This window comes from Canis lupus, chromosome 2, assembly GCF_011100685.1.
Source record: "Canis lupus familiaris isolate Mischka breed German Shepherd chromosome 2, alternate assembly UU_Cfam_GSD_1.0, whole genome shotgun sequence".
Taxonomy (NCBI): Eukaryota; Metazoa; Chordata; class Mammalia; order Carnivora; family Canidae; genus Canis; species Canis lupus.
This window is the reverse complement of record NC_049223.1, coordinates 76,915,553-76,936,714: the sequence shown is the minus strand read 5'-3', so window position 1 is coordinate 76,936,714 and position 21,162 is coordinate 76,915,553. Positions and strand designations below refer to the sequence as shown.

Genomic DNA, 21,162 nt, shown 5'->3' with positions numbered 1-21,162 from the left:
TAGGTACCTGTGACCAGCCCCTGTGCCCGCCCCTTGGGACAGCAAACCTCACAGATGGAGGGGCTGCCTGGGGTCTCCTACTGCCTCAGTCTGGGGGAGGAGGGGTCTGAAGCCAGGGCTCAAAGCGTGGCTTCTAGAGAGGCGAGAGAGACGGGTGCTCCCTTCCCACACATTTTAGAAGAAAGAAGACTAATTGCCAAAAAAAGATAATCGAAGTTAGGAAAGGCCAGAGTCTGCTCTGAGAAATCTAAAACAATGGTGCAAGTTTGCTCCATGACTCTACAAATAAAGATCACAGTTTTTATCAATTTGAACTAAAAGCCAGGCTCCAGTTGCAGGGTCAGGGGAGCCCAGCAGCCCAGGCACCCGCAGGGCTTCAGGACCTCTTAGGGCAGACTGTGCGCCCCTCCCAGTCCCCACCCATTTCATTCTGCTCTGTCCATGACCGGGGCTGGGGGCTACCCCTCACCTTCCTGAACACCGCGGGGTCTGGCAGGGGGGGCCCGAAGAAGGGCACGTCGTCTCTAGCAGTCACAGAGACCTGGAAGGGAAAGCAGGAGTTTTTGTGGAGTCGCCACCCAGACCACAGACCCTGAATTCATCTGTGTCCTGCCCCTTGCTGGGGAAAGGTCAGTCACTGCCGACGTGAACCCCAGGATTTCAGCCCCCCTATCCTCAGTCCTGAGAGGAGGTGGAGGATCTCAGGGGTCATGGAGGATAGTGAAAGCCCAGAAGGCTGAAGGGTAGAGGAGGGAACCAGCTCCTCTGAGGTGGATAATCTGGCGGGGGTGGGGGGGCGGGGGAGCAGAGAAGGCAAGATAGGAATCCTCCATCAACAGAGCAACAGGGGGGCTCAGAGCCCTCTGGACAGTCCCCTTATTTACAGGTAGGGAAACCGAGGCTCAGAGAGGTCTCCTAGTGACTCAGGGCGGGGCTGGGGCTGGGCTGATACCCCTGGGAGGCTCCGCGATCACCCACCTTGTAGAGCGGGCCGTCAGGCCCCCCGCCCTCGGCCTGTACCACCACATAGGCATGCAGGAAGTTGGATGCAATCATGTCAGGCACAAAGGGTGTGTTCTCGTCCTGGAAGACTACAGCGACAATGTCGTTCCCGATATGCCGCTTTCGCTGTAACTGAGCAGAGGGCCACAAGCCTTCACCACCTGGCTAGAGGGGGGCTCACCGGGTGCAAGGGAGGGTGCCCGCAGGACTGTGGGAGGTGCGTCTAAGGATCTGCTTTCCCCCCAAAAATGTCATGAGAAACTACTCTGCAACATATTTTAGTTTTCTTGGAATCCTGGGACAGATGAAACAGAGGCCAAGAGAGAAGTGACTTGCAAGACCCTGCTGTGAGCAGAGGACTTGAACCCAGGCTCCTGGTCCCCAGGCTCTACCTCCTAGTCTCAGTACCCCAAACGTGGCCCCTCGTGAACAGACAAGTTCCACTCGGTATACAGTCACGTTGTGCAGGTGAACACAGGATCTTCTTACAAGAAACTTAAAAGACACTAAACCCAAAAGTTTCCATTTTTCTCTTATTATTCTTGGATTCCTCTGGGGTGGGGGCATGGGGTCAGGGGGCAGCCCTGCAGGAAGCTTAGGACAGGTGACAAATTTCTGAGTTCAGCTCCCAGAATATGCCCTGTACGTCCTTGCAGCCAGGCCTTTGCAGAAGGTGGAAGCCATTTTCTCCACCTAGAACATTCCCCGCCCCCCCAGCTCCTTTGTGGCCTACAAATCATTTTATCTTGAAAGCTTTTCTTGATTCCTACCTCTGCCAAGTTTAAGTGCCCCCATGTGACCCCACAGTGTCCCTCCCTCCCCTTAAAAACACTAACTCACATTTATCTAGCTCTTGTTACGTACCACACACTGTTCTAGCCACTCTATGCATTCCCTCATGTGCGCTCACCTATGACGTAGGTGCCATTATCGTGCCCATTTCATGGATGTGGAAACACTTTCCAGACACTACAGCACCCTGTAGTGTCATCCTGCCTCCACTAGAGCCCACGAGTGGGAGGAATGGATCATCCGCATGCCTGTATCCCAGCACCCCCTGAACCTGGTGTGGTGAACACTGAACAGAGAGGCAGGTAGGGGGACAGGAGGACAGGTAGGGAGCAGGTGGGTGGGTGCCCAGGCTACCTGCTGGGCGTCCCCTTCTGTGTAGGGCAGCTTGGTGGACACGTGAAACATGATCTCCTTGTTGCGGAAGTTGCAGTACACAGACTCGGTCCCCGTCTGCCCGTGGGTCACGTCCAGGCCTCCTCGGAACCTGCCCCAGGCCCCCCAGGCCACGGCTCAGTCTCCAGCCCCAGCCAGGCCTCCACAGGGCCAGGACAGGGGGCTCCCTCCCTGCTGGAGGGCATGGGTCCAATTAAGTGATACTCTTCCCACCTAATGCTCACCCTTTGAAGTCCTGCAGCTTGACCTTCTGGCCCAGAAATTCAAGAAACTCCACGAAGGCGGGGCTTTCTTCATTGGTGCTGAAGAGTTCTTCCTCAGAGGTCTGGGGACACACGGAGGGCAGAGGTCACCAAATTGGTGCAGCCACTGCCCCTGCACGCCCCCACTCACACCCAGAGAAGGCTGGGAGGAGGACCTCCAGGGCGCCTGAGCTCCTGGGAAGCACAGTCCCTGGGCAGGTGCCCTCGCTGGCAAAGGTCTGAGGCCCCAGACCCACAGCCAGGCAGGTAGGGGAGCAGGAAGGAGGAGGTGAGCGCACCTGCCCAAGCTTCTGATAAATGACTCCAAACTTGAAGTTATTGCTGATAACATGCTCATCAAAGGTGACGATGAGGCGAGAAGCCTGGGGGGAGAGGTGCACGGATGAAACAGGCCGCCTTTACAAGCTGCCATTTATTGCTCTGACTCTGTGCGCAGCGCCATGCTGGGTACTGTACCTGTGCCGTCTCGTTTAACCTCCACGACAAGCCCGTGAGGGAGACACTGCGGCTGTCCCCATTTTACAAATGAAGAAACCTTGGTTACTTAAGAGAGCTTAAGTAACGTGTGACTTGCCTAAGGTCAACTGCTTGCAAGTGGCAGAGCTGGGCCTCGAACTCACAACCGAAGCTTAAGCTCACTGCTCCAGAGTCTTGCCCACAGGTTCCTGCCCGACTCCATTCTGTGATACCCAACTTGTTCCTCGGCCCCTCTGCAAGCCCACAGCATCATTCTAGAATAAGTCAAGTCCCACCAACTTGCTATAGACCCTTGAGACGATCCTCTTACCTTGGGGCTTGTTTCCTCTTTCGTACCTGAGCGGTAACATCTGATTTCTGAGGCCCCTTCCTTTGGGGGACCTTTCCTGGACTACACCACCCCATGGGGGCCTCACCTTGTCCTGGAATGTAGTCAGAGCCACAGGGCTGACAGGTCTTTCAGGGCCTTTTCCTAGAAGCACCCCTATCTCACTGAAGACAAGCCCCTGTCTTTTCCCCACATGGCCACAGTGCCTCGAAGCCAAGCCAGAGCTGGGGGGGGCACAGCTGCTGTGTGGGGGGCAGCATTAATGGAGGCCCCTGTATTACTCCCTCTCTCTGCATCCCCTTAGGGCAGATGGCAAGGCCAGTGGCATCCCCTGGCTCAGGAGCTCCGACTGCCCTAGGGAGGGTCCCCAAATGGCATTGAGAGTTCCGGGAAGTAAGGCTTGCCTCCAAGGTGGATGACGCTAAGATTAAGGCAGGCCTCCGTCTGCTGTGCATTGCCAGATAAGGCACAGAGCCACTGTGGGCCTCTGCTTCTTCTTCTGCAAACTGCCAACTTTGTACGGTTGTTGTGTGGATGAAATGAGAGAACTTGGCGGGGGGGTACCCTGTACACAACAAGTGGCCCATAAATGCTCAGCCACCCAGCCCGGTGAGCGAGACCCAGATGCAGCCATACCTTGGGGTAGAGCACAGGGTAAAATCGATCCACATTCACATCTTCACACACCAGCTGCAGGGAGAAGGGAGGGGCTGAGGGGAGGGCCTCAGGGCATCTGGGCCTCCCCAGCCACCATCTGGGGAGCACGGGAGCAGAAAGGAGAGGGAACAGCCAAGTTTGCAGCAGGACTGGGTGGGGGCTCATCATTGCTCAGGATGGGGTGCAGAGCACTGGGGTCTCCTATATCCAAAGATGCTCTAAAGTGACCCCAAAGCACATGGGCCGGGGACAGGAGCCCAGAACACACAGCAGCACGCCAATGACGTGGGACCTCGGAGGCAGGGCTGCGCACGCAGGGCAAGGACCTGGGGGCTAAAGATGACGGTGCACATGGGCAAAGCTGCAGCCAACTGTGCGCCTACCTGGGGTGCCCAAACAGGTCTCACCTTTGCCATCTGGACCACATTGGGAAACTCAGTGAGGCAGGAGATGGGGATGACATCATGGTGTGTCCGGCACTTGGTCCTGGGAGGAGAAAGCCCACGCTGAGGGGCTAGGCAGTGGGAAAGAGAGGTGGGAGCCCCTCCACACCAGGTAAGACTGGAGGGGACACACCCTGGGGAGGACCAGAGGTGATGACGGGCCCAGGCCTGGCCTGGGGACTAACTTGCTGAGCAACCTGAGGCAAATCCCTACCCTCGCTGGGCTATAATCAGGACAGTGGGTATAATGAGATGGGCTTTCAGACTGTAAGACCTCAGCCTTCCCTGCTGTTGCAGGTCCCCTCACCCCACCCTTACCTGAGCAACAGACGTAGATGCTCCTGGTCCCCAATGACATCATACTTGAGTGAGAAGACAAGGTGGCCCAGGGCAGTGTCCAGTGAGTAGTAATTGAAATGCTCCTGTGGTGGGAGGTGGGGGCCAGGAGAGAGGGTAGAGCTGAGCTCGGGGCTTCCGGAAACTAGACCAGAAAGCCAACTCCCTCCCGGATGGGGTCCTTCATCAAGCAGCAGGTGTCGTGGCTAACGGCAGACTCTGCATCAGATAGGCCTGCATTCAAATCCCCACTCTGCCACCTGCCAGCTGGGTAGCCTAAGAAGGTCACCTCACCACTCTGTGCCTCAGTGTCCCACTCTGTAAAATCGGAAGCCAACTACCTTGTAGGACGGTGGCAGGGACTGAAAGAGATAAACAGCCTAGTGTAGAGTAGGTGGTCAATGAATGTTTGTAGTTACTTTGGCCATCTGGGTCCTCACCAAAGTCAGGACCACATTTGTACCTGCATACTTGTCTCCCAGCCCCTGCCCTTAGAGCTGGGCATACAGTAGGTGCTCAATAAAAATCTTCTGACTGGTTGCTCAGCTTGTGGCTCTGTGGCCCCTGAAGCCAGGACCCATGAGAAACAGGAAGTGAAACATCTCACAAACACACTGGGCGGCTGGCCGGGCAGGTTCCCACCCTCCTGCCTCACCTGGAGGAGCCCCAGAGCTGGGAACAAATACTACAGAGGGCCCAAGGGGAAGCTGTGGCAGGAATGGTCCCCCCCAGAGAGGAGCCCAGGGCTGGCACCTCCGAATGGGGAAGTCCTGAAGTCAATGGCAGGCCAGGAGCGATAACTTATTCCACCCCTGCCTGGCCCTGGCTCCCTCTGCTGGCCCTGGGAGTGGGCCTGGCTCCCGGCCACACCCGCCCCAGGAGTCATCCTGGAAGTTAAGTCCTGTCAAATGGTGAACACCTGTGCTCAGAGGAGGAGAAAAGAGGCAGGGGCAAATCCACAGCTCGGGGGTGGTCTGAGTGGACCTGGAGCTGAGGGTTCCCCTGAGTCCCCCCTGGGCACAGTGACCGAAATCCTCAAATGCTTGGCACCATCTGCAGATAGGAAGTAGCAGGCACTTGGCAACAAGGACTGCACTGAGGTCCTCAAGTCCTTTGAGCTAGGAGCATGAACCCTCCCGGCGTGTCTTAATGGAATGTCAGCCAGGGCTAGTCCAATTCCCAGCTCGGTAACTGTGTGACCGTGACCAAGACATTTGACCTCTATAAGCCTCAGTTTCCTCTTCTGTAGAAACCAGGATGACCCTGATCTCACAGAGTAGCTAGACAGATGTAGTAACAGCTGACACTGATTAAGGACTTACTCTGTGCCTGGCATGATTCTCTATGTGCTTTTCTGATCCTTTTTACAGATGAAGAAACAGGCCCAGGAAGGTTAAATAACTTCCCAAGGTCACACCATCAAGAAATGGAAGAGCCCAGATGCACACCCAGGCCGTGAGACTCCAGAGCCACACCCTTCCCCATCACCTGGGCTGTAAACTGGCAGAGATAGAGCACCTGGCGTGGGGCCTGCAGCATGTGACCTCCCCCCACCCCCCCAGTCTCACCTGCTAACTCTTGCCAGGGACACTACGGGGTGACAGTGACAAGCTGTCACCGGGCAGGGTTTTGCATCGGACCACTGCACTCTTCTCCCAGCCCCAACCTCAAGCTACCCGAGGGCAGGGCCTGGTCTGTTCTGTTGGCTGCTGCATACTTGGTGCCTAGAACAGGGCTGGGCCCATGGCTGGTGCTCATTATCTGCCAACCTTGACCGAGCACTTGCTTTAGGCCAGACACCATTCTAAACCCCTTATAAGCATCATTCTCGTTAAAGTTTTGCAGCAACCCTGGGAGATGGGTGTCATCACCATCTCGGTTTTTATGGATGAGGAGACAGAGGTGCAGGGAGCGTGAGTGACTTGCCCAATGTGTCATGTAGCAAGTGACAGAGCCAGTGGTAGAGCCTCTGCTGTTAACCACTATGTCATAACACTGCCTTTTGCAATGAACGTTTGTTGAATGAATGTGTGAACCCACCACAAATGTTCTGAGACCCGAGACTATCACCCAGCCCCAGCCCATGGGTTTGGCTGCCTCCCAGGCCCAGCCCCCATCACCAGTGGGCCACCCACCTTGCCAAGAAAGTGCTTCCGGTAGATGCGGGCTGTGGGGTTGCACTCAAGCTTCACCTTGGTCGTGGGTGATTGCAGCGGCTCTGTCTCCGGGATGCTGGTGATTTCGTGGTTGGTGCCTTCAATCCAGTAGCCCCCGAACTGGGGCAGCAGGATGAGGGGGAAAGGTCCTTCTCGCCCTAGGACCTGAAAGAGGACTCAGCTGAAAGCCACCCATGCTGCACCCTACCAGGGCCCCGGGACACCCCCCAACTCAGACTGGGTCACTTCTGCTATGGCTCAGGAGTGCTAGGGAACGAGCCAGAGTCTATGGGGGCCCCGGGCTTGCATCCACCCCCTTCCAGCAGACTTGCTCTGGCCCTCTTCCTCCTACTGCAGGCACAGACCCAGACTGCATGGAAACCCGTGTTCCTGTCTCTAAGGATGAGGACTTGGGGGAAGGTAGAGTTGGGAGCATGACCTTGACCAAAAAGCTGGAATGTTTGGATTAGAGGCCTAAGAGTTCACATGGGCTCTGAAGACGTGGGCCAGTAAGCTGAGGCTCCTGCGCCCACAGCAAGGCCTGCGGTCAGGCTCCTGGCAGGGAGGGAACCTGAGAGTCCAGACTCGCTTTGTGAGTGCTGCTGGGGGTCAGGGTGGGGGTGGGCTCAGGGGGTCCAGCCAGTTACCTCATGGACGCTCGGGTAGGGAATGTAGTCCTCCTCCGTCTACAAAACACAAACAGGGCAGAGACCCAGCTGGGGTGGGGTCTTCACCCTTTACTACTTCCAGCCTCCCCAGAAGGCTCCATCGTTCAGCCAGCCACCTGGGCTGGGAGTGTGAGTAGGGCTGTGCCATCTCCCCAGGGCTTGCCTTGGGGTGACCCCACGAGGCAGGGGCTGAGGCAAACTTAGCTCACTGAGTGCTGGCAGCCTCTTCTGGGTCTCTTTCTGCCTGGGGAAAAGGAGGCTCATGGCCTCCCCAGAAGAAACCCTGGGACCAGTGGTTCTCAGCAGCATCAGAATGGCCTGGGGGGCTCTAAAAACACATATTGCTGTGCCCTACCCCCAGTTTCTCAGGGTCTGGCTGTAGCCCCAAAATATACAACCTTTTTTTTTTTTTTTTAAGAATTTACATTCTAACAAACTCTAACAATGCTGACGCTCCTGGTCTGAGGACCACACCCTGAGAACCTATGCTCTGGACAGAGTATCGGCATATGCACAAGAACGCCCCCTCCAACCTTCCCCTTGAAGCCCTGGGCTCACCTCCCCCTCCCCCGCCAGGCCCAGCCATCAGCCTTCTGGGATTGTTGAGATCCCAAATCAACCACAGAACCATACGCCTATTGGGAGAAGAAGTGCAACACTCACCCCAAGAAAATCCTGAGTCTAAACAAGAGCCTCCTCCCATCTCCTTCCATCCCTGCGTGCCGTCAAACTCCTCACAGCAGGGTAGGGGGCAACCCAGCCACCCCCTATCTCTCCCTCTCCTCCCCGGGGAGCCCCATCAGCCTTCCCAGGCAGAAGATCCCTGGGTCCTGGGTTTGAGTTTTCACACCTGGGGAGAGAGTCCCCCCACCTCTTACAGGTCCCAATCCCTTTGGAGAGGCTGCTCAGGTAAGCAGCCACAGAAAGGTGAGCCGGGCCGTGGTTCCAACCTACCTTGAGGGGTGGTGGGAAGGAGCATCGTTGTTCATCCATCCTGCTTCCCTGCAAAGAGAAGGTGACATGTCCATTGTGCCCCTCCCATACCTGCTGCCAGCGCTGCCACCCTACAGGAGCTTCACACTCACGAGGAGGGGAAAGCCCGGCCACTTGGGGGTACTCCCAGGCCAGGGTGCTGGGTGGGTCAGTTGCTCAGGCCTCTGCGGGGTGGGCTGGGGGCTCTGTGCGGGAACGTGTGCCGCTGGGACCGGGGGCAGGGGTGGCCTGCACGCGTTAGTGTGTAAGTGTGGGGGGAGGCCATTGCATCTACACAGATGTGTGTATTTGAGAGAGAGAAGCGGGGGGACAGAGGGAAAGAGAGAGAAGGAGGGGAGAGGTGGAGACACACAGATAAAGAGAGGCTTTGGAGGGCACACCAACATCGACATCAGGGAAAGCTCCTGAGGTTTGTTCAAGCTGCCCCACCCTCTGCGCACCTCCCACACCTACCCATGCACCAGACAGAGGCCTGGAAGACCAGGGCTGGGAGTGGAAGGGAGGTGGGCAGGGCTCAGGCAGAGGGGACGGGGCACATCCCCAGCCTGAAGCACAGCCTCAGGTTGCCCTGTGCCCTGGCATCTGTACCTCCTCCCATTCTACATGGGGACGCTATAGAGCCTGTGATGCCTCTTGGGGGATGGGAAATGTGTGTGTATGTGTGGATGTGTGGGGTGGGGGGGATGGGAGAGTTGGATAAGGCACTGATCCCAGCCCTGCCAGGGACCTACACAGGGATGGGAGCAGGGGAGACATAAGTGGGGTCTGGGCCCAGGGTCGGACAGGGAATTAGCACTCCCAGTCTCCATCCTCTACTCTGACCCCCAGACCGAGAATTCAGGACAATGCACTGCCACCACCTCCTCCCAGAATAGTCAGCTGAGGGCTCCTGGCCCGTCCTCAGTGAGGGGTAGGGCTAGAGATATAGCAAGGGCCCCCACCCCAGCCCAGCCCCCTCTGTGGCTCCCCAGAATGAGCAACAGAGCCAACCTCACCTGCATCTTCTCAATCATCTCAAACAGATCTGTGTTCTGCAACAGAGATGAAGGATGGCAGGTCAGTCCTCAGGGTTGGCCCAGCTGACCCTGCTATGCCCCCGCAGAGCCTCCACCCTTCTTTGCCCTCCTGGGCCCCCCCAACGCTCACCAGTCACTATGGGCCTGTCTGAGCAGCAAGAGGGAGTGGAGAGGGCACTGTAGAAGGGAGATCTGGGCAGAGGACCAGCAGGGCTTGACCAACTGCTTCGTGAAGCCAGTCCAGGGCCCTCCCCAGGCAGCCCACCCCACTCAGCCCCCTTCCCAGAGGCTGCTTTCTCACACATAGACAGATGTGACCCTCAGGGAGAGACTCATCTCCCCCACCTCACTGCAAGTTTGGCAGTGCTAGAACCGGCCAAGTATCCCTGGTTCCTGCCCCAGAGATGAACGGCTGGGATCCTCAGGAGGGTCTGTGGTTCTATCCACCTCTCCTGGAAGAGCACCCTCCCCTGCAAGCAGTATGGGCTGGGGGCTGTTGGGGGAGAGAGCGTGGGATGTCCCATTGGCTCAACAGCAGTGCATGAGTCCACATGCATCCCCTTACCCCTCCCGCTCCAGGCAGCCTCTCCCAAGGCTAGCCAGGGCACACACAGGGTTAATCGGGGCATCTGCCAGCTGTGCTTGGCAGCTCCGGCCTCTCTAGCGCCAACTCCCTACGAGCCTTCCTGGAAGGCGGCATCCTTGCCGGTTGGAGGGGCTGGGGGCTGGGCCTGGGAAGCCCCCAGGGTCTCCACAATTATGCCCCTCCCCCAGCACTTCCAAGGCCTCAACTCATTTGGCTCCTGCCGCCCGGTGGGGGCACCGCCTGAGCTCACACACATGTGCTCTGGGATTGTGCACCAGAAAACACATACTCTTTCTCTCTCTCTTGCTTGAACACACACAGCCTTGTACACCAATATTTAAACACACTCTCACTGTACCAAAGAAAGCAAACACACATAAACTGCCCCCCCCCCACAAACCCGGGGGGGGGGGGGTCTGTGCACACCAATTCTGAGCCGCAGAGCTATACGCTAACACACAAATACACATGTCATTGTCCTAAATTACACAACAGCACACCCACTCACATCACACACAGGTCCATGTTCCTGTGCAGATGCGCACATTGAACATAAAGCTACACAAACTCTACAAAGTCACGTTCACATTTGTGTGCCAAGAGACACAATAACACACACTCACATGTTGGCAGCTCTGTTTCCGGAAACTTAACTGCAAAACCCCACTCCCCTGTACAAGCTCACCCTTCTCTAACAGAGTTGCTCACCTCTGTCAACAGACATGACAGACCTGACCACAACATTAAGAGAGTTTTTGAGGGGGGACAAGTACGCCGCAACTGTGGAAGTGGTTAATCAAGGATGAAGGGTAGAGGTCCGACCCTCACACACACCCCCTTACACATGATGGGTACATCACATGTGCACACACACAGCTTGAAGACCACAAACCACAAACACCCCATGTGCACACTCGGAGGCCTGCCCACAGAGGCAAAACCCACCCTGCAAATGCACTACGAGAGCTCACGGCAGACACTGACCCATGGACACCTACGGCCACACCCAACCCTCTGAGAGACAATCCCCCAGGCAGCAGCTACAGCAGAAAACACTGACACACCTGCAGTCCAGGTAGACAAATACACCTGTTAACTCCATATCCTGTACAACAGCAACATGGGGCTCTCTGCCTGGGCAGCACAAGGCCTCGGCCCAGCACAGTCCCAGCAGCGATGTGGGCGCATCAGTGGCCCCCAGAGCACCCGACTCAGGGTGACCTGAGGGAACAATGGCCAGGAACAATGCCCTGGGAGTCAGAGCCACATCAGCACTGACACATGGTACTGTCACCCAGAGAGCACACACGGCAACAAGTGATGCCCGCAGTTGCAGCCTCACAGACGCCCCGGACACACGGAGGACCTGAGCTAAGTGGCCCGGAGCACCACGCAGAGTTACAGGGCGACATTCAGACAGCTCCCGAGGGGGCGGGGGACGGGGAAGGAAGGGTCCCGAGGCCGACAGAGGCGCGGTGTCACCCCGCCACTCCACTCGAGCCGGCCGGCTCTAGGAAGAGCCCGAGGCCAGGGCCCCCAGGGCAGGGCTGCGCCCCGGGGCCGCCGGGCCGGGCCGGTGTCAGCCCAGAAGCTCACACGCCCTCCATGGCGGAGCCTCGCACGCCGCCCTGGCTGGGGCAGAGCCCGCCCGGCCCCGAGGAAGTCGGGCTGAGCGGGCTCCGCGACGCCCGCGGCCAGGCCGCCCCGCCCGGGTCCTCACCTGCCAGCTGGCCCCGGCGGGCAGCGAGCCCCTCCGCGGACGGCCGGGGGGCGCCGGGGGCCGCGGCTGCGCCATCCCGAGCCTGGCCCGGCCCGGCCCCCGCCCCGGCTGCGCTCCTGCCGGCCCGGCCGGCCCCCGCCCGCGCGCGCGCCCCAGCCCGGGCCCCGCAGCGCCGAGCTCCGCGCTCCCGGCCCCGGGCTCCCGGCGGCGCGCTGCCTGCGCTGGGCTCGCCGGGTCCCGTCCCGGAGGGGGCGGGGCGCCAGGTACGGGCGGCGCGGGGGCGTGGCCTCGGAGCCCGGGGGCGGGGACCGCGGAGGCCCCGCCCCCGCGCGGCCCGGCCCGCGGCCCCCGGACTCTGCGCCTGCGCGCTCCCGCCGTGAGGCTTCCGCGCTCGAGGCCCCCCGGGAGCCCCCGGGCTGCACTCAGCGCGCCCCTACCCCCCTTCTCTATCTTCCCAGACTCTGGCTACCCCGCCCCAGGGCCTCAAGAACCAGGTTCTCGGCACAGGCTGCGAAGCTGAGCAGGAAGAGGAGAGGGTTACCCCGCAGACGGGGCTCTCCTGGAGCAGCTACTGAATGTTGCACGCTTGGCAAGGATGACCTCTCCCCGCAATGCAGGAGGGAGTACGAGAGTCAGCCCCATATTACGCAGTAGAAAACTGGTTGAAGAGGTGAAGTGTCATGCTCAGGTTCGCACAGCTAGGAAGGGCAGAAACTGGGAATCCAGGGAACGGCCCCTCCCTCATCCCCCCACCCCCCATGCCTGCTGGTGGCTGGCCTGTCTCCTTCCTTCCCCAGGTCCGATGCGGACCCCGGACCCTAACTGCCCCGACCCTGGGGGAGGGAGGGAACAGACGCTGCCAAGGACTTCAGGACCTGAGGCTTCTAGCGCTGGCCTTGCTACAACTTGCCGAGTGGACTTGAGTGAGGCCCTGCCATCTCTGTAGGCTTCTTTCCCCATCTGTAAAATATAAGGCCCTCGGTTTTCCCACCTCTGCAGGCCCTTCCAGCTGACCCTGCATTGCGTCCGCCACTGTACAGTAGGGGCAGGGACCTCGGCACCCCCTCCCCAGACAGATAACTGGGAAAGCAGCAATTGCTTCCTGAGCTGTGTGTGGCCAAGTCAACACCAGCTGCTCTGGACCCTGCAGGGGCAGGGCTGCCCACCAGCTCAGCGCACAATCTCTCTTCAGCTTCCCCGAGTAGCTGCCAGCAGCTGCCCACCACCCTCCATCTCCAGGGCCAAGGGCTCCTGAAAGGAAGGCACTGGGCCTTCTTTTCCTCCAGACCTAGCCCTGGGTCAGGCTGGAGCCCCGGGAGCCGGTGGGAACCCTGGAGATGTGTGTTCCAGACACGGTGTAGCTTTGTTTTTAATAATTAACAGCAGCAAATATTGATTTATGCAGGCACTTCCAGGCCTGAGCGCTTCCGGGCACCCATCAAAATGCAGCCAGAGAAACATCCATTCCCACACTGGGAGGAGGTGAGAACTGCTCGCATCACTGGAGACGTCTGTGTGACAGGCAGAGTAGCGAGTGTACACACATGTGCATGCAGCTGTATGTGTGTGACTCTGGGACCAGATGTGTGTGTGCACGGGCATCCTGTGTATCTGTATTCATGTTTGTGCACGTGTGTCTGTATATACATACATGTGTACATATTGCAAGTCTCTGAATACATTTGCAGACATGTGAGTGTGTCCATGGACACAGGTGTGGGTAGACTGTGCATGTACACGTGTGCAGATTTCTGAATCCCTGAGTATAGAAATGCCTACAAGGGGGCCCTCAATACCTCAGTGTCTGTACAAATGTGGTTTTCCAATGAGAGGGGACTGTCCCTTCTGGATGTTCCATCCTGTCCTGGGAATGTAACATTGCCCATACAGTTCAGCTTCCTGATTTCTACTTTCCAAAGTTAGTTTCATAGTCATTACCCAGCTAGAAGCTGGCAAGGTGGGTAGAGGAGGAACTGTCACCTCTGTTTTACAGATGAGGAAACTGAGGCCCAGAGAGGAGCAGGGACTTGCCCACTGGCACAGGGAGGTGACCTGCCTCCCAGATTGGCTGCGTCAACATGATCAATGTGCACAGACTTAGGGGTGCTGGAGGAGGGGCGTGTCCTCAGCCCCACCACTGGTTTGCTGGGCATCCAGGGGGATCACTCAATCTGTCTGTAGTCTGGTTTCCTTCGCTGTCAAAGGAGGATGATCTACAGACAGGGTCTTGCTTCTGCTGGAGTGGGGGTGGGCTGTCAGGATGGAGTGGTTTGGAGCCCGCCGTCTGAGCTGTGTTGGCACAAATGGAGGCTTCTGGCCGACTGGGTGGAGGCCAGGAAGCCTGAGGGGAGGTGGCTCAGAGCTAACCCATGAAAGGTAGCCCCAGGCTGTCTAAGCAGGCAGGACTCAGGACAATGGGTTGTTCCAACCCTCATTTTCCTGATAGGAAGACTTATGACCAGGGAGGGGAAGCGATGGTCCAAGGGCACACAGCCCTTGATGAGAACCAAGAATTCCTCCTGTATGCCTCGGGGGAGATGGGCTGGGGGCCTCATGAACCTAGGTGCCCTCGAGTTGCTCCCTTCCTGCCAAGCCCCATGATCCACATGGCCCTGTCTTGGGCTTTTCTCCAGGCACAGAGCACGGGAGAGGGTCTCAGGAACCTGCTGATGCTGCCCAAGGACATCCACATGGGACCCCCTTAGAGATGGTGGTCCCCCACAAGGATTATGGTCCCTGGCCATCTGCCTTCCCAGCTGAGGAGAGATACATGGCTCTTGCTTCAGGCCAGAGTGATGGAAAAGGAGCTTGGCCAGCCCTGCATCTCCTAATTCCTAGCTGTGTGGCCTTGGGGAAGCTTCTCTGAGCATCTGGATCCTCATCTGGAGAATGCCTACCCCAAGGTTTGATGAAATGACCAAGAGGCATGATGTCTGTCTGTTAGAAACCAAAAAGTGTACTGCAAAAGTGAGGGCTTATTACCTTCTGTATCAGGGAGGCCACAAGGCCAGGCACTCTGGTCACACAGCCCGAGTTCCAGTCCCAGCCCCATCATATCCTAACCTGTGTGTCTTTAAGCAAGTAGCTTAACTTCTCTGAGCCTTGATTTTTTTCATCTGCAAAATGGGACTAATGACGGTAGCTATCGCATAATACTTATAGTTTGAGGATGGAATGAAATAATGCCTATAAAGCATTAGGTGCCCACCTGGCACATAATAAGTCTCAATAAATGCTGGTGGTTGTCACTGCTATTCTGCTAAGTTGTTCGGTTATTTATCTTTCACCTGGACTCTGGCTCCTGGAGGGCAGGGTCTGTACCAGACTGATTCCTGGCCCCTCAGCGCCCAGCACGGAGTCTGACCCAAATCAAATGCCAGGCAAATGTTTGATTCTAATGATCTTATTTATAGGGCTCTTACCTTGTGCCAGATATCATGCAAGGAATGTTTTACTGGCATTTTTTTTCATTTAAACCTCATGATAGCTCTGTGCTAGGTGCTCTCATTACACCTGGTTTACAGATGAGGAAGCTGATGGTGATGTTGATGATGAGGGTGATGTAGAATAACTGTTTGGCCAATTTATTCGCAGCCATTCTATCCCCTCACCAACAGTGCTACAGACCCCAGACCAACCTACCCAGTGGTGTCCCATTGGGAGCTAAGCCCTAAGCATCATCTGCATGAATGTTTTACCACTGTCCAGTGGTCCTTCTTAATGATCTCTCAGTCCCAGGGGTCTCCAGACCAGGGGCAATGGGGAGGGGGCACTGACCTTGGGGTAGCGTGAAGCAGGATGGGAGGGAACCAAGTCCACTCGTGGCAGGTCTAATGCCTGAGGGAAGCGCTGGTTCTGCCCATCACTCCTCCTGGAAGAGAGAAAGAGTCTGTGGTCAGGGAGAGCCCCAAGCTGGGAGGTCAGTGAGCTTGGGGAGAAAGAGAGGCTCTCAGAGTTGGGGGAGAGATTTCATGGTAGGAGAGGAGGGGCTTTGGGAGCAAGGTTGCCAAGCAGGCTCTCCTTTCCCAGAGATCAGAGATGTGGACAGGGTCTCTCCCCAAATTCTCCACTGGGCATCCCCCAATACGTACTCCAGCCAAGAGGATGTCCACAGCCCATTCTCAAGATGGGTAGACTGAGGCAGGGGGCAGCGAGAGTTGCTATCTAGAGGGCTGAGTCCTCTGACTTCTGTACTAAACAGGGTGCTGAACCTTTATAAACCCTCCCTGAGCCTTCAGGGAGACAGCTGAGAGAACACTTGGCCTATTGCTGTTCTTAATGACAATAACAACAGCAGACACCCACTGGGCCTACTGTGTGCTGGGCCCTGTGCCAGCCCCTCTTTCCAGGCCTGAGGGCACAGACTCCTCACCACACTGGTATTCTCACTTAACAGATGAGGACTCAGAGGCATGCAGAGGTCACACAACTGGTCAGGGGCAGAACCAGCATCTTCATGAAGCCTGACTCTTTGCCCACACCCACACCCCTCCCTGAGGAAAGGAAGCAGGTCTGGTGAGGGTGAAGTCAGCTCCCGTCACCCCAGAAAGCCTGCTGGGGAGGCCACCTCGGGGGTCAGGGAGAGGAAGTGCCCAGTGGCTCCTGGAACCCAGGAGCCTGGGGCCGGGCGAGCAGGCCTGGCTTCCGCCTGCTGCCTAGGGCCACCCTGACGTGGCTGCACCCCCGCCCCAGTCCCATCCACTGAGGCTGGTCCTGAGAGGGTGAGTCATTCAGGCCCACAGCGGCGGGCTTGAGTCAGGCGGAGACGGGCCTGCCACACCCTGAAAGGAGAAGAGCCTTGGGGAACCTGGCCCAGAAAGGAGACCCCTTGCCCCCAGGACCCTCCGAGCCCCCATGCTGACTCCCCTCAGCCCAGCCTCTCCAGTAGGAGAAACGGCCCAGAGGAGCCCTCCACAGCCCTGCCGCAGGCACCTGATACCTCTCTGCCTCTCCGGGCTCCTGGCATCTTTAAAGTGGGGCCTACACTAAAGCAGTGCTTGACCTAGAAAAATAGACATGGTGGCAGTGGCATTTCAAGCCGTGGCATCAGTGTGGCAGTGCGAGGAAGATATTCCGGGACACTTACCTGTTGTGTGACCCTGAGCTGGGGACACACCCCTCCCAGCCTCTGCTTCCAAAAAAACTCACAGAGCCTGGGCAGCCCATAGGTATTTGCTCAGTGAATTCTTTGGTATTCCTTCATTCCTGGTCAACTCTGGCTCCCCAAGTTAGGGTCTCAAGTATTTGTTGAACGGAGAAATGATTGAATGGATCAAGGAATGAATGAAGGTTGGCAGCAGAGAGGCACTGGAGGTTTGTGAGCAACGGAATAGCCAAACTTAGGTCCCTGCAGGTTGCAAGGTGTGCTGACCTGGGGAGAGATGGGAGCCGGGGGAGTAGAGAGAGGCCCACAGACGTGGTCCAGGCAAATTCCACTGAGGTTGCCCTGAGGACTTTTTGTTGAGACCTGGGTCACGTGCCTGGAACTGTGTCAAGCATTTTTACACCCTCACTTCAGTGCTGGGAGATGAGAGTTATTTATAAAAATAATATCCCCATTTTTATAGATGGAGACACTGAAGCTCAGAGAGGTGAAGCCACTTCCCCCACCAGGTCAGTGCCAAAGCCTGAATTTAAAGTGCCGCCCCCCCCCCCCCCAGCCCTGGAATGAGCAAGGCTAGTGCCAGCGGGGTGGAGAGGAGAGCAGAGGCTGCCCAGGGGCAGGAAGTGCTGGCGTTGCAGCCCAGGTGAAGCTGGGTCCCCTTAGTGGTGGGGCCACGGGGACAGTGGTCTTGGGTGTGGCCCGGTGGAGCTATTCGGGTGGTGGTCTTCTATCTGCCCCCTCAGCCCCCAGGCTCGGACAGTGGCTGCTGCAGGTCAGTCTGGCAACAGCTCCCTAACACACTCCCTTTCCAGAACCTCTGGGTCTGAGCTTCTGCATGTCCGGGTACCCATCCCACACACAGGACTGTTCATGCTGGCACAGGACTAGGGAGGCCTCTCAAGACAAGGGGGAAATAGGGGTCTGACTTCTATCAGGGACCCTGCCCCAAGGCCCTCAACTCTCTAGTCCCTGGCTGGCTAGAGTAGGCCCCTCCCAGGCAGTACCCAGCCCCCTCCCCCTGCCAGGCGACTCCTCCACCTACAAGGTCATTTCGAGGCCCTAAAGGGCAGGGGACAGAGCAGGAATTGGAGGCTCTGGCCCTGCCTGCCCCCATCCATCCCAGCCCTAGGGAACAGAAGGATGGCAATCACAAAAGCCACAGCCAGCCTGCCTTGTTTGATTTCACTTAATCATCACAGCAACCCAGGGAGGCAGGTGCCCCAAAACTGCCTGCTTTACACATGGGGCGACTGAAGCTGAGCAAGATATGTTAACTTGCCCAAGGTCACACAGTGAAGGAGGCAGAGCAGGCACTGGAATCCAGGTTTGTCACTCCAGAGCCCAAGATCTGAACTTCATAACATGGGCGGACCCAGCAGGTCCCATCTGAGAGGCAATGATAACAGTAATAGCAAGGACAGCCACCTCTGATACCGGATGTGCCCTGGGCAGCCTCTGCTCTAACTGCTTTGCTTGGATTCAGTCTCTCAAAGGAGGACACTAAGACTCAGACAGGTTAAGCAACTTGTCCAAGGTCACACTGACAGCAAGTGAAACACAGAGGACCGGAACCCTCAACCATCTGGGTCTAGGTGCCCTAATGCCACAGTCTCCTGACTCTGATTAGATACTAGTTGCTCAATAAATACTTTGGCAGGGATGAGTAAACTCAGCCTGTCTCCTGCCCCCCCCCAAGTCCTGTTGCCTTCCCTCCCCTTCTCAGCCTCCCGCATCTCGTACCCATCTCACCCCCTTCTTTCTGGCTCCCCCATTCCCCTCCTGCCTCTGGCCTCTCCAGACCCCCACCAACTTGGCTGGTTCCCTCCCTCTTGTAAACTTGAACTTCTCCACTGCCTCCCCCCCCCCCCCCCCCCCCGCCCGCCCGACAGTCTCTGTCCCACCCTGGTCTCCTCCTGGTCTTCACCATTCTCTTCCCACGGGGTCTGTCCCTCCCCACTTCTCTGAAAACCTTCCTGACCCTATGGCCTGGCTCAGCTTAAAATGCTTCGGATTCTCTGCACACACAGCAGCTAGAGGGGTGCTGGGAGCGTGCTGGGACATGGGGAGCTCTCCCCTCTTTTCCCTTCACCCTGCTGTGACCAAAGTCCTATCTGCATATCACTCTACAGTCTATTGTCTCATCTGGGCACCATGGCAACTTCATGAGGTTGGATATTATTCACCTTTTCTCCAGATAAGAAAACTAAGGATCAGCGCGAGGTTAAGTGAGAAGTCCACGGTCCCACCAGGGAAAGGGCAGAGCAGAGGATAAACTCCAGCCCAAGGTTCTTCTACTACACACATCACAGCTGCTCTCAACCCAGTCAGTCCGGTTGCCTAACCTTGACCCCCAGTGGCCGCCCCATGGCAGCCCTCCCCCGGCTCCAGCAGCCACCACCAAGCATCTTCCCTAGGCCCAGCGCTCCAATCCTGCTCTGTCTGGCCTGGACACCTGCCTCCAGGTACAGGACACTTGTACACAGGAAAAGGTGTCAGTCAGAGAGGAGGTGACTTGCCCAAGGTCACACAGAAAGTCTGAGCCAAGCTGGCGTCTGGACCAGGCACATTCCAGGGTCACCTTCAGGCCCTGGAGGTACGTGGCCGCCAGCCAGCTGGCCCCAGCTCCCCACCCTCCCGGAGCACCCATCTCCCCCAGGGAAAGGGCATAGCAGGGGAGTGGGGGAGGGCCCCGGTGGCCCAGCTCCCGAGTGGGATGGGCCAGGCCGGAAGCCACTTGCTGACAGCTCCCAGGTTTCTTGGCAACTGTCAGTGCACCTCCTCCCATCCCTTATCTCCACATCGAGGTAACAATAATAATCTCACTGTCGTGAGTACAGCTCTTTGTACTTTTCAAAAGTGCTCTTTATCTGCTCACTCCTGGGAGTCTCACCGGAACTGGAGAGGGAGATAAGGCAGTCGCTAGGATCCCCAATTCCCAGAAGGATAAACTGAGGCTTAGAGAGGTTAAACCACCACCCTGGAGGTGTCCCAACAAGGCAGAGGCAGACCGGGACCAGAACCTAGGCCTTCCATGAGGGGCTCCCGAGGCCGCACTGGGGCCCGGGGGCATCTCACAGTGTCTCCACCCACTGCCAAACTGCAGATCAGATGCCTGCACCGTGGAAGGAGATGGGTAAGGCTGAGGACAGTTGCCCAGGTGCCTTCCTGGGTTGCTTCCCCCCTATTAGCCAGCTGGAGAGTTGGTGGGAGGGTCCTGTCTTTTTCCCCCTCTGAAAATGACAGTCGATAGACGCCCTCATAAGGCTGCTGTGAGCCACAGAGTAAGCACTACAGAAGCATTTGCTATTGTTATTTTCATTGTTAGCCACTCTCCTGGAGAACTCCACCCTCTCGGGGCACCAGAGCAGTCAGTGGCTGGGCTGTCCTGTGGGTACGACTTGGCCCTATGGCCCCCCAAAGATGGGTGCCCTGGGTGGATGGAGGTCCCCAGGGCGCTGTGGCCCCTGTGACTCTCCTAGCCGCATCTCCACACACACCCCCTTCCTGTCCTGCCCTGTGGCCTTGTCCTAGCCTGGCTGGGCTGCCAGCAGTTTTCCAAAGAAGACACACTGTTTCCCTGCTGAGCCTCTGCACAGGCTGTTTCCTCTGCTTGGGGGCTCCCTTTTCATTCTTTGCATCCTGGTAAAAACTATTCGTGCTTTAAAGTTGATTTATTTAAAGATTTTATTTATTTATTTGAGAGACAGAAAGAGCATGAGCAGGGGGAAGGGCAGAGGGAGAGGGAGAAGCAGGCTCCCCGCTGAGCAAGGAGCCTGACACGACATGGGGCTCCATCTCAGGACCCCAGGATCACGACCTGAGCCTAAGGTGGACACTTAACCGACTGAGCCACCCAGGCGCCCCTAAAGTTCATTTTAAATGGTGAAACCCTGGTGGCCAGAGCCGGTGACACATGGCCATCAAGGTAGAAAGCCTGTGACGGGGAGCAGGGTGCTGGGCAGGTGCTGGATGGCACACACACACACACACACACACACACACACACACAAGTTGAGAAATTAGACTTGGGGGGGCTGGGAGGGCAGAGCAGCTACTCAGCTAGCCAAAGAACATAGGGCTGAGAAGCACTTGTGGGGGGCTAGCCCAGGACAGGGCCTCAGGGGTCCAGACCAGCTCAGCGCTGGTCATCAGAGGCCAGGATCCCTTCAGTCTCCCTGGTCTCCATGAAAACAACTGGTTCTACCAACCTCATGACTCAGGTGGGGGG

General features: G+C 57.4%; 1 protein-coding gene and 1 long non-coding RNA gene across 17 annotated transcripts in view; one reads left to right on the top strand and one right to left on the bottom strand.

Annotated features, from left to right (window-relative positions):
- LOC487387 (RAP1 GTPase activating protein) overlaps positions 1-21,162 on the bottom strand; it is a 63,560-nt gene that overhangs the window by 11,814 nt on the left and 30,584 nt on the right. For 13 of the 15 annotated variants that reach the window (XR_005356063.1, XR_005356064.1, XR_005356060.1 and 10 more), the window contains 13 exons: positions 15,608-15,701; positions 9,504-9,539; positions 8,470-8,517; positions 7,495-7,533; positions 6,827-7,012; positions 4,674-4,777; positions 4,320-4,398; positions 3,892-3,945; positions 2,729-2,812; positions 2,412-2,512; positions 2,149-2,278; positions 979-1,134; positions 470-541 (listed from right to left, as the gene is read on the bottom strand). Coding sequence is in view for 5 of the 15 variants with exons in the window: in XM_038531703.1 (XP_038387631.1) it covers positions 470-541; positions 979-1,134; positions 2,149-2,278; positions 2,412-2,512; positions 2,729-2,812; positions 3,892-3,945; positions 4,320-4,398; positions 4,674-4,777; positions 6,827-7,012; positions 7,495-7,533; positions 8,470-8,517; positions 9,504-9,539; positions 15,608-15,701 (1,183 nt within the window). In the remaining 10 variants the exon portion in view is untranslated. Of the gene's footprint in view, positions 1-469; positions 542-978; positions 1,135-2,148; positions 2,279-2,411; positions 2,513-2,728; positions 2,813-3,891; positions 3,946-4,319; positions 4,399-4,673; positions 4,778-6,826; positions 7,013-7,494; positions 7,534-8,469; positions 8,518-9,503; positions 9,540-11,830; positions 11,894-12,705; positions 12,791-15,607; positions 15,702-21,162 lie in introns of those variants that run through there. The other 2 variants (XR_005356061.1, XR_005356058.1) reach the window with 2 other exon arrangements.
- Positions 12,213-18,631, top strand: LOC119870440. Of its 2 annotated transcripts, XR_005356065.1 has the most exons (4): positions 12,213-12,518; positions 13,236-13,312; positions 17,398-17,443; positions 18,219-18,631. It is a non-coding gene; the product is annotated as an uncharacterized LOC119870440 (long non-coding RNA). The 2 variants fall into 2 exon arrangements; XR_005356066.1 differs by lacking the exons at positions 17,398-17,443; positions 18,219-18,631 and adding an exon at positions 14,464-15,063.